Genomic DNA, 21088 nt, shown 5'->3' on the forward strand with positions numbered 1-21088 from the left:
TCTGGCATCCAGTCTAATACTTTCCCGTAGGATTTTAAAAACAAGCAAATTAACAAGCAGGAATTAAATTAAAAACAGACGACAGAGGATATAATTAATGCTGAGACCTTTTCTACCCGTTAGCTTGTTAGGAGAGAAAGAGTGTCGATCTTACCTTTACGACTTAGTCGTATATTAGAGAAGAATGAACTTCCACTCTCTCTTTTAGATTCTATTAGAAATAACGGGAAATAAAATATTTTTATTCATCTGATTTCAAAATTGTAATGAAAAGTTACTGAACCCATAAAAATGAAATTTTCTAAAATTCTTGTACATTAATTTTGATTAATTACTTGCATATTCTTATTCAAAACAAATAACAATATTTGAAATAGTTAAAAAATATTTTACATTAATTCTGAAAATCATCTACTTTTATATACTGATTCAAATCAAATAATAAAATTTGAATTAAACTGTACAATGTGTTACATGAAACTAAAAAGACCTTTGCTGCATTTAGCATTACATTGGTTTATTTATCACAATATTTGAGATATATTTTAGATTCCATATTACAAAAAAATGTTTAAACAACTAAAATCATCACTATGTATACATCTATATAAAAGAAAGAACAGAATTTAAGCAAGAAAAGACCACCCAACTATTTTTGACAATATTTTCCGAAGTGATTTTGAATTGCATTTAGTAGTTACATAAAAAGCTGACAAGGTCGATGACAAGGTCAATGACAAGGTCGTAGACAAGCGAGAAAGTAAAGATTTGTTAGACATAGAGGCTTACCTTTACGTGATAGTTTTATTTTTGCATCACCATTTTCCCGTTTTGATTCTAACAAAAAGTTTATACATGTCAATTATACTAACTACCCACACATAATAATTAATGGTTTAATTTACAACATATAAGAATAATCTCGGCGAAAACTCTGTATTATTATACAACATAATTCTATTAAACTCTGTAAACTACATGCTGTAGTTCTATGACCAAGACGAAAATTTATAGTCCAACTGGGGCATATGAAGTATCCAGATGTTTATATAAGTAAAAGTTATAGCTGAATCACCTATTTCTAGTGAAGTTTTATCCCTACTTTTTTCATAATTCTGACTTATATCTTGGTCAGTTCTAAAATTTGTTTCTTCTTGTTCGAGTCCAGTCTATAAGTAAAAGTCCTGGTTCATACCTAGTTGATCTAATCCATTAAACTAATACACATAACAATATCTCTAGTTCAAAATTATAAATCAATGAAAATACATTTCCAAACACACATGCAAAAATGTCTATTTCTGGGTTATGATGGAACCATGTAATTTAAAAAATACTTTTATCAATTGATATAAAATATTTTAAAGGCAAAAAATGAATATCTTTTTCACTTGTTTTTTTACTTCATATTGAAAATTTGTAGAACCAGCTGTAATTTTAAATTCCAATGTAACCAAATTCATAAATTCATAAAAAAAAACCAACATTCCTTGTATCAATGACTACTGTAAACATTGAAAATCAAAGGTCAAATGTTACCCCCTGATGACAACATCAATGCCATGTTACTATAGTAATGCAGTAACCTCCTGACCCCTGTACAACTCACCTTTTCTACTGATACTTTTAGACACACTAGGACTATTCTTGTGTTCAATTATTGGCATAACATTAGCTGGATCAAAATATCCACATTTACCATTCCCAAGAACACCCTTCCAGAATCCTGACTTCGGACAATCTTCAGGGCTGAAAACATATATCTTCAAGTAATTAAATGTTATTCCCTAAAACCCCTCCACAAAACTGTCTATGGAAAATATTCTATACTGTGACAGGTAACATATCACCATCAATTTCTCCATTTAAATTTGAGTGCCTGCAAGCATGTTTAACTCCACCACATTATGTATGTGTTTGTCCCTAGTTAGGGGGCTTGTCATTATCTTATGTTGCTGTGTAACATATTTGTACTTTTTTTTATTACAAAATGTTTCTGTACCATTTGTATAAACAAGCTTCTAAATTCATTTTTCTTGAATGAACTGTCCCAGTTAACAAGGGTCATTCAGGGGAAAACATGTTTACATAAGACATTGTCTCTTGAAGATATTCATTTTTTTTGTAACTACATCCATTTTTTCTCTGTTAAAAAGTACTAAACTGGATGATTGTGTATGCACTCCCCTCAGCCTACATGCAAACTTTGTCACATGAATGAAATGGCAAATGGGTCTGTAATTCATTATTTTAAACTTGTAAACAAAATAAGCTTCAAATTTTAACCTGAACAGAACATATTCTAATAAACCAAAAATCAGATTCATATCTGTAAGAATAACATACTTTTTATAATCTATGCATGTGAAATTTCTAAAATTCTTTATACTCCAACTTACTTTTTATCTAATACATATATGACATCATATGATTTATAATACAGGAAGTCTTTAGGTACAACCACTTCTGGGAAATCTTTCATAGCTTTAACTTGGGTAGGTCTCATCTGTAATATAATCCAGAACTCATAAAATTTTCAATGCTGTGGATTCATTATTATTTTTTGGATACCAATTTTTTCGTGGATTTCATGGGTACAGGGGGACCATGAATTTAAATGTTCAACAAAATACAAATTGTCTTCAGAACAGTATGCAGACTTTGTCAAAACCACGAAATCAAATATCCATGAATATGCAAGTTTCCATCAATCCACAAAAAATTGGTACCCACAAATATAATAAAGTAATCTCAACAATTTTTCCCTGGACATATCTGGAAGATCTGTACTTTGTGTCTTTTACAGCTAATTTCCTTATGCATGTAGAATAAGACTTTGGTAAGCTTGCTTGCTTGCTTTGTTTGTATATTGTACAATTGTAATTGGGATAACGTTCTATCAAATTTAAATATAATACATGTATATACAGGTTTAACTATGCCTATTTATATTGCTTGCAGATTTCAATCTTAATTACAATGCTTCATCTAAAGTTTATAAAAACAAAGCAAGTAAGCCAACAAAGTCTTACTCTACAACCATTAGGAAATTAGCTCTAATAGTGTTGTTGTGCTTTATATTCAGCTGATAAGTTAAATCCTTTTTCACAGATTTTTATAGTCTTTATGTTGTGCAGTTACACTACCGTCAAAATCTGGGGGAGGGTTGAGCACCTGCAAACATGTTTAACCCCACCACATTATGTATGTGCCTGTCCCAGGTTGGGAGCCTGTCAAGCAGTGTTTGTCATTTGTTGCTGTGTGTATCATTTGTTTTTCGTTTATTGTTTTGTACATAAATCAGTAAGTTGGCCATTAGCTTACTCGTTTGAGTTTTACATTAGCCATTTCAAGGCCTTTATAGCTTGCTATGCTGTATGTGTTTTATTTTTATTTGTTAAAATCCGTCCAATGGCCTATAGTTGCTAACTTCTACATCAATTGTTCTCTTGAGAAGAGTTGTCTTATTGGCCAACATACTACATCTTATTTCTATCCTTGCAATATGGTATGAAATATTTAATAGGAAACAAAGGATTGAGGAACATAAATTAGTATATAGTGGAATAACAGGAGCCAACATTAGGCCAAACAAAAAAGTAATTGTGTTTACTGTTACATGCAGAAAAAAATAGGGTAGGCAGGTAGGTAGGGAATTTTTTGAATTTTTAATAATTTTTAATAATTTTTTTAAGTCTATTGGAGCAACATTGTGACTTCAACAATTGTTAATCAAAAAAGGTAAATACAAGAATGTGTCCCCAGTACAAGGATGCCTCAATCGTGCTATCATTTTCTATGTTCAGTGGACTGTGAAATTGAGGTAAAAACTCTAATTTGGCATTAAAATTAGAAAGATCATATCATAGGGAACATGTGTACTGAGTGTTAAGTTGATCGGACTTCAACTTCATAAAAAACTACATTGACCAAAAAACTTTAACCTGAAGCGGGACAGACAGATGGAACAAACGAACGGACATACAGACCAGAAATCATAATGCCCCTATACTATCGTAGGTGGGGCATAAAAAACTTTAGGGTAGTTAATACAAATAAGAGTAGGTAGGGGTATAGTAAACATACTTTTTTTGTTTGGTTCTAGCTCTACCTACCTGAGGTAACATTACAAATAATTCACTGAACAATGGACGTCTTTCTGGATCATGTTCCCAACATTTGGTCATTATCTGGTAGTATTCTTTAGGACATAAATCTGGTCGCTCTAGTCTTTGGCAGTTTGGTGCATCTATTGATTCTAATATCTATCATAGAAACAAGAAAATAAATAAACTACATAGAAATGTGTAAATTTTATCATTTTTGTTGAGGTGTAATAGTAACATGTAATACAACACATAACCCAAATAATTCAGTCCCACTCTGTCTCTCTCATTTCCTAGGGCCAACTTTCTTCATATAGTAAAAATGGGCCATGAATACTAGATTTTGATTGGTGCTTTCTGTGAGAAAGCAAATCAGCTGCCAGCATAGTTTTATTCAGTATTCTAGGGTATTTTAGCCACCATAGAGCAACAGTATGAAATGTATTCATCAAGTACAGTTGAAAATTGTTTACTTTGGTTCTAATTATCAATTATAATATTTGTTTCATTAAAATGTATAGCAGAACTTACTTGTTGACCAGTTAATCCTGCCCATGGCTGGAACCCGTATGTAAATATTTCCCATAACGTTACACCAAATGCCCAAATATCACTGGCTGAGGTGAATTTTAAATAATTTATACACTCTGGTGCACACCTGAAAAAGAAATCAGTTATTTTTTATGTTGAAATATTTCTTTGAACATCTTAACTAAACAACTATCAAAACTCAATTTCTGTTTGGTAATATATTGTAAACAAACAAAATTTTTCATGACTTTGGCAAAAAGAAAAAACACAAATATAAATGGTTAGTTTAAAGTAGTCAACAGTCATCAAAATTTGTTCATACATTATGTTGGTATTGTAAGATATATTTATTGGGGTATTTTAAGGAAATCTGGTACACATTGATATAACATATAAAATGGTTTTTTTTCAAGGATTTTGTAAATATTACCATTATGACAATTTTATATTCGAAGTTAGAAAGAAATTAACTGACTAAAGAATGGTAGATGTAATCACAGATTCCATTTTATTGTATTCTATTTTTACATGCCTCAACAAAATCTAAAAACATGATGACACCAAAGAATTTCAATTTACCCTTTGTGATATGTCTATTGTAATCTTTGGCTTTAAAGTTTGTTGCTGTATCTCTCATTTTCTTAATTGTTTTTTGTATTGCTCATAAATGAAGCCATTTAGTTTTCTCATTTGATTTGCTTTACATTTGGCATTTCGAAGCACTTATAGCTTTATACTATGCTGTAAGGTTTTTGCTCATTGTTGAAAGCTTTAATGATCTATAAGCCTTCTACAGCATTTTTCTCTTATATATCTCCTTATTTTTATATTGACCATCATATTACATTTCTTAATGTTGTGAGATATTTATTCTATGCTTATAAAACAAAAGAAAATTAAGATTATCTCCCTTATACCAATGACTATAAATATATATGTAACTTACCAAGCTATAGGCAATTTTAGGTTTAGACTAAAATTACTCTGATAGTAATCTTTACCGATACCTAAGGCTCGAGATAATCCAAAGTCACTTATTTTTACCTGAAAGAAATAGAAATATAAATGTCATAAAGTACATTGATGACAAGTTCATCTGATTGAATAATTCTGCATATGAATTTAACAACATTTAAGGAATGACTGTAATATTTTTTCTGTCTATGAAGAAATAACATTAAAAATGTGGTGCACACTGAATAACGTGTGCACCACATTTTTTATGTTATTTCAAATAGACAGAAAAAATATTACAGTCATTTCTTATAATTTAATTCTAAATTCCATTTTAAACCGTAGAAACCCATGAAAAAACGTTGATGATGTCACGGTCACATGACTAAATTATGTCTATGGGCTCATAACAAAATAACGTCAGCCAATCAGAAGACGCGTTACATCCAAAATTAAATTATTGTCTTAGATTATGTATCTTTTTTCTCCGATCTAAATTGATGAGGATTGCAAGTTTTCCTGCAGAAAAATTGGTGGTTCTCTCATGATACTCTAGTTTTTTCAATTATTTAAAACTTGCCGTCATGAAAGAGCAAAAAGTGCTAAAAGGGGCATAAATAATACAGGGTTTGAAATTAGCAGGAGCCCACTCACCAATGGCCCCTAAAATTTGGTGTGGGCTCCTAAAGTTTCTGCTTTTCTTTAGAATTATTATATATATTATTGGCTACAAAATTGAATCTGTGGGCTACCACTGCCAAAACCTGAGTGGTTACCAACAATCTTTACTTTTAAGTATTACATGTTTTGTAAAATAGCGTCTTTTATAATTTGTTGTATGATTTCTGCGTTTAAAAATGATACCGGTGAGTTGAAAGGTGTGTTTGTAGAAATACCAAAATGAACTGCTTTTATATATCAGATATGTTAGTAAATTAATGTATAACTGTGTTGAACTGTACAAGGGTTTCATAATCCTTCCTGTTAAACGGTACTTTTTGCATTTATATCATTGTATATAAGAGTACTTTTCAATATATTCCATGAATACCAAAATATCAATTTTCCAAAATTCAGGCAGTACTTATTAGAAGTATAGAATTCTAATAAATGGATTGTATTGACATTCTTGATGATGCAAACCTGATGTTTAATATAAACATGTCAAAATAACCTCATCACATTTCTCTTCCTAGTGGCAATAAGTAAATAAATTTTTGAATATAAAATCAAGAACTTAATCTTGGAAAATTAAGAGAGTTATCTTACCTTAGATTTACTAAACACCAATATATTTCTTGCAGCTAAATCCCTATGAATTAAACGTTTACTTTCTAAATAACTCATTCCATCACAAATTTCTTGAGCAAAATCACAAAGTCTTGGTAAAGGAAAGTCAGTTCGTAATGATTGTTCTTTTAGGCACTCTAATAATGATCGCATTGGAGCTAGTTCTGTGACCTGTAGGATATTAAATATAAAACTTAAATTTCTAGTCATTTGAAGATTTCATTCTTGTTCATGATGTGCTTAAGTTCTATGTTTATTTTAATTTATAGAAATCATTACTAGCCAACACTTTACTGGAACGTGATTATTGTTTCTTCCTACTATTTAAGATACTTTCATACAATATCAAAGTAACATTATTATCTGCAAAAGATGGTGGTATATGTTTTTCAGCAATACTTTAACAGTTTGTGGCTCAAGTGCATTGTTACTGATTTCTATTGCTGTGGGCAACAAATAGAAATATCTAGCTTAAAACATTTGAATAAAAGGTACTATCTTATATAATTTGGTCTCTGGTGAAGAGTTGTCTCATTGGCAATCATACCACATCTTCAATTTTTTATTTTGTGTGTATTTTTTTTCTTCTTAAATTTTGGTATGTATGTTTATCTTATGTATTTCTGTCATAATTCATCATTCTCAGAGAGAATAGTAATCTCCTGACATATTACATGGATCCAATACTCCTAAACAAACTGATTATGACTGCAACATTAACATTCTGCACAACACCATAGGTTTAACAAGTGGTCAGAAGCCAAGGTGGACAAAATTATTCTATACCAATGCTATAATGGTAAACTTTCCAACCTTGGTTTAATCATAAGATGGAAGTCAGGGTAGATCCATTCAATACTTAAGCTATCCTCAAGCTTTAAACTGGGTATAAGCACATATCTTTGTACCTACCAACATTAAGGAATCGTCTTTATCTAACACAACACCATACATTCTAACAATATTTTCATGGTCAACATTCTGCATAATATTAGCCTCCTTTAAAAATTCTGTCGTTCCTGTGTGCATCTTTTCTTTTGTAAGGCATTTTATTGCAACTTGGACCTGAAATATATAAAAGTTTTAATAAAAGGACTGCATTTTAAAAGTTCTCCTCGTGTACATTTTTCATTTTTTCTTCAAAAGCTACAGAGGCTTTTAATTGTAAGTTTCTTTTCTTTTTTTATTGTACTGATGTCATCAACTCGTATTCTAGTGTGTTTTTATTTCGTTGCTTTAATTGTGTTATCACATCATAGTGTAATGTTTGTAAATGTTGCTAGTTCATCCGGTAACAGTACCCAAAAAGTCCCTTTATTCTACCTGGACCAATATTATTATTCAGAGTTATTAGTCTTTGCTCTAATGCCACTCCCTTCACAAAGAAGCAGCCAGTGGCAATTCCAGAACTTTTCATAAGGGGGCCCTGACTGACCTAAAAGGGGGGGGGGGGGGGTGCTACAGTCATGCTTCCTATGACAGCAAATACAAATTCTTATCTTTCAAGTTCAAAACAACTATTGAATCACTGAAGGTGAGCATATGAGACCACATTGAGGTTGGACACGATTGAGACAGGGGCAGTGTCCATCACTACACAGCTTTTCATTCATTTTAAAGCATTTTAAATCAATAAACAATAAATATGATATGCATAGCCTTATATAAAATAATTAAATGATCAGGTGACATTTACAGTTGAGATGAGGAAACATGAGATAACATATTGAATCATTCATTATTCTCTGATGGTAGATGTGTGGTCCCAGCACCAATGGCATTAAATATTTACTCATTCCACACAAATCCATACACTTCATCTATATTTTCTAATACAAACTTGTTACAGTTCTTTTTCAAGTAGGAAATAACTATTTCATGTCTACTATTCATCTGTAAAATGAGTTTTTATCTACCATTGAGAATTTAGCATCATCATTATACAAAGGGTGTCTTTGTTAGTAAGTTTATATACCTTATCACATATAACATGCGATCATGATGATTCAATGGTAGTTCATACATTCATGTATTTTAAATAGAAAGACTGATCTTTTATAGAATATTTGGTAGAATGTTCTTAGTACCTAAAGTTTTTATGTGTAATTTTTGTGAATGTTTTTAATGTTTTGATTTATTTTCTACATAACTCTTCTCCGTTCATCATGTATTCTTTTTAATAATATCTCCCCAGTTGCCAATGCTTCTTACTTTTTCTCCTGTCTCTGTAGTCCATAACCCTTGCTGTACAATACCAAACTCCCCTTCTCCAAGAGTTTTATTGATCTGGATTGAATTGGCGGGTATGATTTGTTTACAAGGAGGTCTGATGTAGGATGATGGTCGTGGAGATCTTTGTTCTGGAGGTGAAGGACTCAGTGATCGTCCAATGTCTCCACCTGATCGAGTTAAAATTGCCTGAAAAATAAATAAAATATTTATAAAACATTGTCACCATGGAGTTTGTATGCTAGGCAATATTTTTTTTCTGTATAGCCATGGGTCCCAAGTCACTTGTAATGTCAAAGAATACAGGTTGCTGTATTCTTTAAAGACACTATACATTTCATTATCTGCCAATTTATGAAACCAATCCTACCTATATTTTTTTGTAGCTTTTCAATAAATCTAGTGTGAAAAAAGACAAATGCAAGTTTTATTGTGAGAATTTTAACATCTAAACAAAACTAGAAGTGCTAGATATATATGTTAATATACATTAAACATTCAAATAAGTCAGTCTTGTCATTGCAGAAACATTCCAAATCTATACTGCTACTATTCATTTTTCTGTCATTCTCTCTATTTACTGAGATAAATATTTATACCCAAGTATAACAAGGCCAAAGAATGATAACAGTCAACAATCTATAATCTAATATATCTGCATACTTATTTATTATTATTGATCATACAGTATTTTTAAAATGTAGGTAGTGAGACATTTCTTTTCTAGGCACAGGCTGGCAAGAAAAATACTTTGTATTATGACCTCTAAATTGGAATAAAAAAAGTCACCAACATGATGAAAAACAAAAAATTAGCTTTCCTAAACTTGCATCAAAATTCATCTAGATGTGTTATGGAAGGTTGAAATGAATTAAGTTACAATTAACTGCAGATCTGTACCACATGGCATGAAATAAAATACTATAGAAATAACTTGTAGTGCATTGCACAAAACAAATAAAATTTGAACATCTGCCGATTGTTGATCAACTGTTTGCCCTCAAGCTAGAAAACTGAAAACAAACAATGAGAGTGGAATATTTTGTTTTCATTTCTTCAAATAAAGTATACGAATAAGTAATATCTTATGCATGTCCAGCTTGAAACAGAAAGCAATGAAGATTTAATAGAAGAAGATCCAAAATGAACATAAAATTGGTTGAACATTTTTTTCATTGTGACCCACAAACACAGAATTTATCACCCAATTCCTTAGGTCTCCATAATTCATCCACAAGATGCTTTTCATCTTTAAACATTTCTGTTTTCGAAAAAAAATAAAACATTTCAAAAGTATGTATTATATGTAATATTATGTTTTTTTTTAAATGACGAAATGACAAAAAATTTACAATTATTTCCTAAATATAACAAATTTATACCTTGTTAAATACATTATTAAACAAAGCAGGAAATTTAACATCCTGTCAAATACAACTTAATGAAGAACAAAAAATATATATACATACAGGGATACGATTCTTAAGTGACTGGAAATGCTTCTTCATTGTGTAAAATCCTCAAGAATAATAATTCCTTAACTTATTCATAAAATCACACAAAAATACATCTGTTCTATGGGGTATCTTATCTTTTCAAGACATTCCCTAGAGGATATGTGTATATATCTCAACAAGTTTTAAATTTAATCTACACATGAATCATCAAAAAAGTATAATTAAAGAGAAATCACAAGGCTTAATTTCCATCATGATATTTAATTTAAGAGATTTTTGTGCAGACATTTAAAATTTATTTGGTATATATTTAAGGTATATTAAAACAGTTTGATGTCTATTATGTTAACTGTATACTGCATTTGTAAAATACTTCTAATTCTTTATCAAGCCTCAGTTGTTTAAATTGTCCTGAAGGATGGCTTTGTGTCCTTTGTATGTGTAACATGTAAACACTGAGCTTACAAATAGTTTCAAGCTTATTTTCTCCTTTCGAAGGGTTGGAGCAATTGTTTAAAACATTAAGATGGTATGCAGAAAACAATAAAAAAAAAAATGCAGAATTCTAAGAGAGTCTCAAGACAGACATTACCAAAAGCAAAAGGTACAGAAAAAAAGTCCTCATAAAATTAAAATTTGAGCAATGTGAACTCCCCCAAAACCAGGGTGCACCACTTATATGCTCCTACCCCCCCTTTTTTTAAAGGATTAATACTTTTGAGTTGGGACATATATTTGGAACCCCTTTTTAAAAACGTCCTCTATTTTATATAGATCTAAAACCAACCTTGATCATCTATGTTAATGATGAATTTCACACTTCCCTTCTAATTCAAGTAAATAATAAGAATCATCCTAATCTAATTACTGGTAGACGTTTTACTACTATAATATATAATACAAGAGCCAATTATCTACTTATAACTTGTGTAACAAGTACTTACTATATCCATCACATCAATGACCTTGACTTTTAGCCATGTTTTTAAGTTTCCTAATTGGTGTCTTTAGGACAAGGTAATGGCATGCACCTTAACCTCAGACACTTGAACAAAATGGTAGTTGCAAGTATCTTCTATATAATAATGTTAAAAGAAGATGACCTGTATTTCAGTTCCGTTAGAACTAATACTGTAAACCAAATCATTTTCGCAGTGAATTTATCACGGGTCTAGTCCTTTTTATTCCACTTCGTCCTGATTTTATATTGTGATTTTCAAATTTATTTGTTGTAGTTAATTAAGGAAGGATCAAAGTTTTACATATTCATAAAGATTTACAGTTGTATTATTTTTCTACTCTTGAAGCTACTTCAGGTTTACAGTAATAGTCAACTTTTACTTTGATTACCTCAGATTGACCTTAAACTTGACCTTGAACTTATAATGTATCTCTGAACTTTGTAGGATCAAGAAACTAAATCTGTTATTAATAAATCATTCATTCACAACAGCAGGGTTCCAACTCACAACTTATAGAGTTGTTAAGCCAGATATCACTGCAGACTTACTACTCAGACAATTTGTCCATGAAGGCCCCTTCAGTATAAGAGTTGCTGTCAAAGACAAAGAGGAGAGACAGCATAAAACACTCATAAAGTCTAGAAAAGACAGACATTATATGTACAACTCTGTAAAACAGAAAACTATGACACTGATTGAAAAGGAAGCATTCATTATAATTGTAAGCCTTGAACATTACAACAACCCAGACAGGTCCCAGGGTATTATTTTTTAATGCCATTTTGATATTATCAAGACCAAGGGATACAGCTTTGTACAAGGTAACAGGTTCGAAATATAATTTATAGACTTTCATCAAAAAGATTTTTGAAGATACTAAGGGGGTATAGATGTGTAAAAAGATTACAGAATCTTTTCAAGAGTCATCCTGTCTGTGATGCATGCATCTACTAAAATGGTGGTGGAAAGAAGATTTGCTACCAAAATTATGGTGGAAAGAAGATTTGCTTCCAAAATGGTGGTGGAATAAAGATTAAGTATAATTGAGAGATTTGAAGACGGGTCCATTATGATAGTTTAATCCCAACCATCTGGAAGGTTGGAAAGAGGACTTATTTGATGCTAAACAAATCCCTGAAGTTAATTGGCGTTTTCTAGTTTCCATTGTTATCGTTTGTCCTCCAAAGACCTTTCCTGTCATCTACAGAAACATATGTATGACCTAAATTTTGACCCTCACTAAATCAAAATGCTAAATCTAAGTCCAAGCTCTCTTATCTAGTTCTGTTATTACAACAATGAAAATATGAAGATTTATTAAAATTCATTTTTACATCAATATATACCTTCAAGGACAGATGTTTATCTTAAAAATTGAAATATTGTTGAACAGAAGGCCGTAATAACTAAGCCAAATTCTACTTTCCCTTTACAATCAATTTTAACAAGAATATCAATAGTCTAAAAATCATAAAATAATTCCTTACCAAAAATTTCATTTTCTTGTTCTCACTACTTTTACTCATAACTGTTCCAAAAGGATTGACACGCTGTTGTTAATTTTATGATAATGCGATGACTTCATTCTCCCATAACAAATACTTCATACAAGGTGTGACATCATTTCCCTTGACAAGGTGTATTAAAAAACGTAAATGTACGACCACAAAATGTGGAGAATTATAGTGATAGTAGTATACATGTAGTATGTGGTTAGTATGTGGTCAGACACTGTCCTAAATGAAGGTACATGTGAAAGGTCATCTTTAATTTTCTCACAATATAAATAGATCTGAAATATCAGTTTATTGATTTGGATCGTGAGTCATATTCAACAAGTAACTTCTTACGATCTGCAGACTATCAGTTTTATCAGGTTTTATGCATTTAATCAAGTACTCTGCATGCCTCGTGCATTGTGCATCAGCTTGCAAAAATTCTAGAATGACAAGTCGAGTTGCAACTCTATTTTTTTTTAAATGTTTTAAAATAGTACAAATTATATCAGATTTGATTAAATTTTGTTTTGCTATTTTTGAATGTTTGAATACAATGACATGATAAAAACTTTTTATTTTTGTCATGACGAAAACTTTTGAGATTACCCCTAAACAATAAGACAAGGTCAAAATCTATTTGAACGAATTTAAAAGAAAGTGTTAACGGAAATGAATACCCAAAACTAATTGATTTTCAAAAATTACTCTTTAATTTTAATTGACAAAAAAGTCTGAGACCATAATTTTCCAATTTTTTAACACATCATGTTTTTAAATTTTGACTTAAATTACGTTAATTTAATTATTTTTTAATCCATAGAACATATAATTACCAAACTAGGTAAGAAAAAGTGTATGTTATTATTTGTGAATATAATTGATTGGTTTCAAGTGTAAGGTAGAATTTTAAATGAAGTATTGCTCCAATTCCCTTTGATCTTCATGATGAAATACCTACTGAAAAGAAAATATTTCTATGTTTTCAAACAACTGTAAAAACTTTTCAAATAATTTTAATGGTGTTGAAGTTTTATTTTTAAAGTTTCTTTTCCAGTGCACATTCTTTAAGTCAATCCAGGGGGTATGACAAACCAAATTTTGTCATACCATATATTTTATGTTGCTCCAGGGTCAAAGAGTGCCATGTCTAGAGTCCTCAGCATTGTCGCCTTGAAGGGTGGAAAAGTGTCAAATCTTGCATTCAATCTTATACATTTGTATATGCAAAGGGTTCCAACTTGAAAATCTCAGTTTCCAGGTATCAAATGTTATAAACTTATATCTCTCAAGCAAGCAAGCAATTCTGAAGCGAAAACTAATACATGTAACTGTTATCATGTTATGACTTTGTCTTTGTTTTCATAGCAATAGTGACAAGAAAACTGCTAGGAAATAAGCCAATACTCGTTCTTTCTTTCACTACTATCTGAATTATCACTTGTAATGAACCATGTGATTCAATGGCAGTTTTTACATAGACTTTTGATGTTAATGACAAGACACAAATCAAAGCAAGTAGCAAGAACTCTTTGAAGATTAATTATTTCCAACAAAAGCATAAATGGATATCAAATTTAATATGGATGGGATTCAGTTATGATAAATATAGAATAAGAATTACCAAATGAAACAACTACCCATAAAGATTGATGGACAAAGATGTCTATTTCAATCCAGTTCAGAGTTGGACATGAAAGGAACAACCATTAAAAAGACTAATGCTTCTACAAATTATTAGATGTTGATCATGATTATTTTCCCACTTTTGGTAGAAAAAAACATGCTGGTTTTGTAATGTCTAGCATTTCAGACAAAAGACATTAAAGTTCATAGAATATATAAATTATATCTACATGTCTGATGAAATTTGATTAACCACTATGTCCACTTTACAGCAATCAGATCTAATTATACCCTAATGGTATTATCAATTAACATAATGGCTAGAATATGATACTCGTTTATCTTATGATTCATTAACATGCAGTTTCACTTATTGTGAAGATGTCATGTGCTTTTTTTTTTAGCTCATGAGCTTTTTGTTTATATATAATAATAGAGTGGGGCAGGTCCTATTTTGGGACATTGGGATCAGGTGTTTTTAAAGCTTGGGATTTTGGGATTGACCATTTCTGGATCCGGAATTTCTTTTTTCGAATTTATGGATGTCAGGATTTAATTTATTTTTAATTTGGGACCTCGGGATTTCATATTTTAAAAACATTTCCAGATCAGGACCCCTCTGACCCACTCTCATAATAAGTTTCTAGGAGACTAACAGCTATGCTATAATTGTACATCTTTCCATTATACTATTGAGGTGAACACTATTAAGGGAGAAGAAAGTCAAAGTATCTATAGAGAACCATCAAAAAGATCAGAGTCAAACGCACCTTGTCATGGGGAGGGTTGAGTGATACAAAAAACTAGTTTAACCCTGCCACATATTAAAGTGTCAGTCTCACATCAGGAACATAACAACTGCTGGTCTTTATGTTAAATTCATTTTCAAGACTTTTAGGCGATTAAGTGCTTGACCCCTACATGTTTGATTTTTTAAACAGCTGGGTTGCTGTCATACCATGCATCTTCTTATATTCATATAGCAACATTCATCATCATCATCCATAAATATGATAATGTTTCAAGATGTTAAAAACACAAAATATGTAATTATAAAATAAAAAAGAGGACACCTGGCCAATTTATTGTTTATGTAGTGTGATAATAGTTAAACATTTGGTAAAACTTGAGGTTAGGTGTAATTTGATTTGAAATCCATGTGCAGTACTTGAAAACTTAATCTACAAATACACCAATATAGAATGACCTCACAAATTATCAGGCTATAAGGGACGGGCTATAAAGAGTAAAATGTTGAGGTCATTGGACAAGTAATTCTATTTCACTATTTTTTTTTGTTTTCATATATATATATAAGACATCCCTTTCTCACAAAGAAACCAGCTACTGTGGACTCATTATTATTTTTGGATACCAATGTTTGTGAATATCGTTGGTACAGGTGAGACAAACTTGAATGTTCAATAATAAATAACAATTATTCTTTAAGGTTGTATGCACACTTTTACAAAACAACGAAAATCATATGCATGTATCCACAACAGGGTATGTTTTCCTCAATCCACTAAAATAAGTAATTTAGTATCCACAAAGATAAATGAATCCAAAATAGTCATATTAACAACACTGGCAGATCAAAGTGTGTGTGCATGTGTGTGGGGGGGTTGCAGGGGTTGGAACCCCCCTTTTTTTGGACGATCAATGCATTTATATGGGGATATATAGTAGGAACACCCCTTTGTCCTGGGTTAGAAAATGGCTGGATCTGCCTCTAAACAATTTAGTCTAACAAATCTCCTCTACAGAATCTTTTTTTCATATTCCTGCTCACCTTTTTTAACTTTCCCAGAGCACCAGCAGGAAATTCTTTCTTGTACATTTTCTTGAGCCGTCTCATCTCCGGCTTTGTCATGCCTATGTCATTAAGGTCTTCTTCCTCAACATACTTTAATTGGTGGATGGCATTTATCTTCAGTTGGTCCTTCAGAGCTTGGTAGTAGTGGTCCAACTCCGCCTCCTCCATAAACTCAAGGAGGCTCTTCTCTGTCGTCATGGTGATAGGGTATCACCTGACCTGAAAAAGAGATATTTATTTGTAAACTTTATTTGAAATCCTGAGCAAAAATTCATAATCAGAAAAACTTAATAGTGAAAGGGGAAGAGATTGAACCGTCTCAGTATTTCATCATCCGATCGTAGCTTCTTCCGATGTTTCTTTTATTTTAAAAATGTTATGTGCTGTATATTTCTTTTTTCTCATTGTATCTTTTCTTTTTCTTTCAATGTTTTCAATTATTTAGGAGGAAAGTTATCCATTCTCATTGGAATATTTGCTGCTTGGTGTATTTTAAGCATCCACCAATAAGTCAATAATCCTATTAGTTTTTTTGGACAAAAGATTATGTAAGAAAGAAGGTGTATATGTGTACAGGAACTCATATGGTGTAAAACCAAGTCAGCTTAGGATTGTAAACTGCTGAATGAAAAAGTTGAAAATTGTTTAAACACATCACAAACCTTCTTATCCAACTAAAACACTTAAATTATGGGTTGGTCTTTTACTATCAGATTTTTGAAACTTTGATAACTTTTCTTTGAATTAAGTGATTGTTATTTTGACAAGAAAAATATTTGAAAACAGTTTTACACCCAATGCTAATATTAGATTAAACTTCATGGCAACATTTCAATTTCTTGCTGATCCTATCTACAAAGCTATTCCGTGTTTTTTACAGATTACAGTACCGACATCCTTCTGACAGAAGTTCTGCAATTAACATATGTGTGTAGTCATCATTACATGAAGTTTATTGGCTCTCAGTAAATATAATATTTGACATTTTCTTGAAATTATAAAACTGAAAATAATTTTCAGACAAATCCAGACCCACGATGCCACTTAAAAGAGTGATTTGCCAACATCTCTTGGAAGCATTATAATATGGTAATTCAGAGGGCCCTTCCGCTTTTTTAATACTATATGGGATAGGCAGTTATATTACCAGAAAATTTTGCATTGGAAAAATAAAATAAGGTGATTAATAAAACCAAAACTGAATGAATGACAGGCATTACTTCTATGAACTATATCCCAATCTACCATTTGGTCATTGGCTTTCAGAGGAGGTCATATGTCACAATTGTAAAATGACGGTTTATGGACCCATGCACACAAAAGATAGCAAATATGCATTTTAGACACTGCATTGTCTGAATTCTATCTGGAAGATTATTTTTCCCTCAAGATATGGATCTATTTGTATCAAGACTTCGGTCTACATGAGAAAGAAGGATGGACCAAAATGATAACAAACAAGAACAGTTGTTACTATAACCAATAATCTTGCCACTACTCTTCCCTTACTAGGGTGTCACCCTTAACCTCTCAAGGTCAAGTTCAAAACAATCCAGTCACTAGGATGTCTCCCTTAACCTCTTGAGGTCAAGGTCACAACAATCCAGTCAATTTACTCCATTAGAATAATGTTTAATTATGCAATCCCATTTACATGAAAAAGCCTGAATTAACAGGCTGTATCCCTGGTTCCCTTTTGCCAATTCTGTTATTCTATATATCTGATTTTAATCAGATAGTTAATCCCCAATGAATGCTATGTTATCAGAAGGTTAAACTGCCAATCCACCTGTTGAGCATTTCTATTTCTGATAAAAACAGGTGATGCAAATAGTCAAAGAGATTTCTTATCTCTTATGTTTATATTGATAGGAAACATCTAATGCCTAGAAGTATCTCCCCAAATACTGTTTGACACACTACTTCCTCTCATTATAAACTTTGGAACTCTCAAACTGATCTAGTATGCCAAAAAAAAAATCTATTCATGCCAGAAATAAAATAATTTCTTTTTACTACTGTTTTTGAGAACAGTCATTGTTATGATCATCACAATCTTAAGGTGCACTCTATTGTTTTCATTTTTCATGATCATTAAACCATTTCTTATCAATTCACCAAAAGAAAAGTCAATATTCAATCAAATTTGAAGGTTTGAAAGTTGGTAGACAGGAATGAAGAGACAATGGAGTGGCCGTAATAGAAGGAAGGAATGACTGCAGTCACCTTTGGTCCCCCTGAATTTTGAATTCCAATAAAAAAGTATTTTGGCTACAGTTGTAAATTCAGCCTTGCAATATCTCCTCAGTTAATGCAAAGCTTCTCTATGTACAGAGAGTGTCTCACCTCTACCAAGGTGAGGCATTAAACACCCTATTAATGGCTTGGTAATCATTTATCCACTATGGTAACAGACTTCATTTTAGCATCTTGCAACTTGGTGAAGACGTACAAGTCTGACCTAAAAATCAGTAAAAGGTAAAGGATATGTCTACACCCAATGGGAGTTGGCTTCTCAGTTTCAAAATAATTAACTTTTCAAAACACTACAAATTATTGATAGGGGAGTAATAAAGGAATCAAAAGAGCAAAAAAATATATAGGTCATCGTGCTTGTTTTCGAGATATTAGCCATTGAAATGTTGGCGGGAAAATGTTCTCTCTTGACGTTTCATAGCTTTATTAATTAACATTGACAAGTTTAAGTCCTCAAAAACTATTAAAAAATACTTAAAATTTTATAAGACTTTAACAGACAGCCTATCATTCTACATGTTAAGGAATTATAAAAAGAAAAATGGGGGTCACCGGGCAAAACTTGTTAAGGCATTCAAATGGATAAAACCAGAGGATTCCGAAAATCTGACCAAAATTCCAAAACATGACAAGCGAGCTTATAACTATAAGCAAAATAAAATTTCAAAGCCAAAATTTTAAGCATTTAGAATTTGAGAAATTCACTGTAAAATACAAGTCTGACATAAAAATCACTTCTTATGTATTATAGATAATTAATAAGCTACTACAAATTAAGGTTTATGTACCCTTCTGTAGCCATTTTTGTACGAATTTTTCAAACCTCAATTGTATCAAAACTAAAGATATAATAAATAATAGAGATAGGACATTTAGTACATTTTCCAAGGGGAAACTTGATGCAAAGCATTATTTTTTACTGTTTCATTGCATTTGATAGAAAAAGAGGACTTTGTGGCAAATAAATCAAGATTTTTATAGAAAATCCACAGCCTTTATCCTTGTACTCTCATATTTGGCAATTTGATGACTGATAGATATAGGATTATTCTATGCAGTGCTAGCATTGATTTCCTTAAAACAAGTTTATAAATGTAGTTATTGGTTAGGACAAGTATAAATATGGCCAAAATCAAGTACACCTTTTAGGGTGCGCTCGACTTTAGTGACTCAGCACGAGGTGTTTTGGAATTTACAGGTTACTTAGAACTTTTTGTAAAAAATATACTCTAGCACATCATAGAAAATCCTCTATTATTCATAATATCTGTAGTTTTGATACAATTGAAGTTTGAAAAGTTCGTAAAAAAATGGCTACAGAAGGGTACATAAACCTTAAGGAATTGGCTCGTTCTTACATCAACAAAGAACATCAATCATCATGCATACACTTTTACTCTGTTCTTCTAATTAATATTTAGTAAATTCCTAAGGGGAGGTTACTCTACATGTGTTGATAATTTATACCATCTGCTTTATGCCAGGATTTTTTTTGCTACTTGCCTTTTTGTTTCCTAAGTTTTTCTCTGTGTAGTTAGTAACTTTCCCCTATAAGAACGATGGGTGTTCAATCTGTTAAGTTTATGATTCAGCTAATTTTTCATGCCAACATTTCATTTTGATTACATATTCCATCTGTAAATGTGTATTTGCAAAAGCTAACCATTCTATATCTGGTGCATGCACCTAACAACAAAAACACTGTAGGACTCCTAGACATACATTTGGTAGCCTAAATGCTACGAAATTCAGAGAAATTCTCCATTTTTCCTTTTTATTTCAGTTTATTCCTACATTAAACACCTAGAAAGACACTTTCAAAACCTTCATGTCACACTTGAAATTGGACAGAAATTTATTGAAGATGATCTTTCAAATCAATAATCAAAGGGGTTCCAATTCAGCAAATATCTCGCTCCTTAAAAACCATTTTCAAACATGACTTAATCAATCATACTTATTAAACTTTCAATGATTTTATTCATAGTTGATTTATTTTCAGTGAAAACAAAAGAGACAGGTTATATAGTACACAAAAGAAATTATCAATGGAAAAATGTATTACATATGTGATAACAATCTTTTTTACTGATATAATAGATATAACCAGTCAAATCTAAAACATTTCATATTTAATATATATGTATATCATGTATTGAATATCAATGAATTGTAATTGTCCTAGTGATTTTAACGATTGTGAACGAAATCTTGGCACTTGACAATGTTATCCTACTTCCTCACTTCAACTTTTTAAGTATCAAAACTTCAGTAAAATCTAATCTTTAATTGATTTCAGCTTAATATTTCACACATATTGATATCTGAACCCAGTTAGATTTTCCATTTCCAAAGGGACATTACT

The 21088-nt window shown here is 31.3% G+C and overlaps 1 protein-coding gene across 50 annotated transcripts in view; it reads right to left on the reverse strand.

The window, feature by feature from the left end:
* The window catches only part of LOC139499880 (activated Cdc42 kinase-like), a 111109-nt gene that overhangs the window by 18867 nt on the left and 71154 nt on the right, over positions 1-21088 (reverse strand). For 14 of the 50 annotated variants that reach the window (XM_071288508.1, XM_071288488.1, XM_071288482.1 and 11 more), the window contains 10 exons: positions 16444-16686; positions 9093-9299; positions 7794-7946; positions 6861-7052; positions 5584-5681; positions 4638-4764; positions 4116-4265; positions 2400-2506; positions 1610-1749; positions 790-837 (listed from right to left, as the gene is read on the reverse strand). In XM_071288508.1, coding sequence (XP_071144609.1) covers positions 790-837; positions 1610-1749; positions 2400-2506; positions 4116-4265; positions 4638-4764; positions 5584-5681; positions 6861-7052; positions 7794-7946; positions 9093-9299; positions 16444-16665 — 1444 coding nt within the window. In that variant the 5' untranslated portion in view covers positions 16666-16686. Of the gene's footprint in view, positions 1-154; positions 212-789; positions 838-1609; positions 1750-2399; positions 2507-4115; positions 4266-4637; positions 4765-5583; positions 5682-6860; positions 7053-7793; positions 7947-9092; positions 9300-10579; positions 10791-13016; positions 13174-16443; positions 16687-21088 lie in introns of those variants that run through there. The other 36 variants (XM_071288481.1, XM_071288457.1, XM_071288458.1 and 33 more) reach the window with 7 other exon arrangements.

The sequence above is a fragment of the Mytilus edulis genome, chromosome 13 (genome assembly GCF_963676685.1).
Source record: "Mytilus edulis chromosome 13, xbMytEdul2.2, whole genome shotgun sequence".
In the NCBI taxonomy this organism is placed as follows: domain Eukaryota; kingdom Metazoa; phylum Mollusca; class Bivalvia; order Mytilida; family Mytilidae; genus Mytilus; species Mytilus edulis.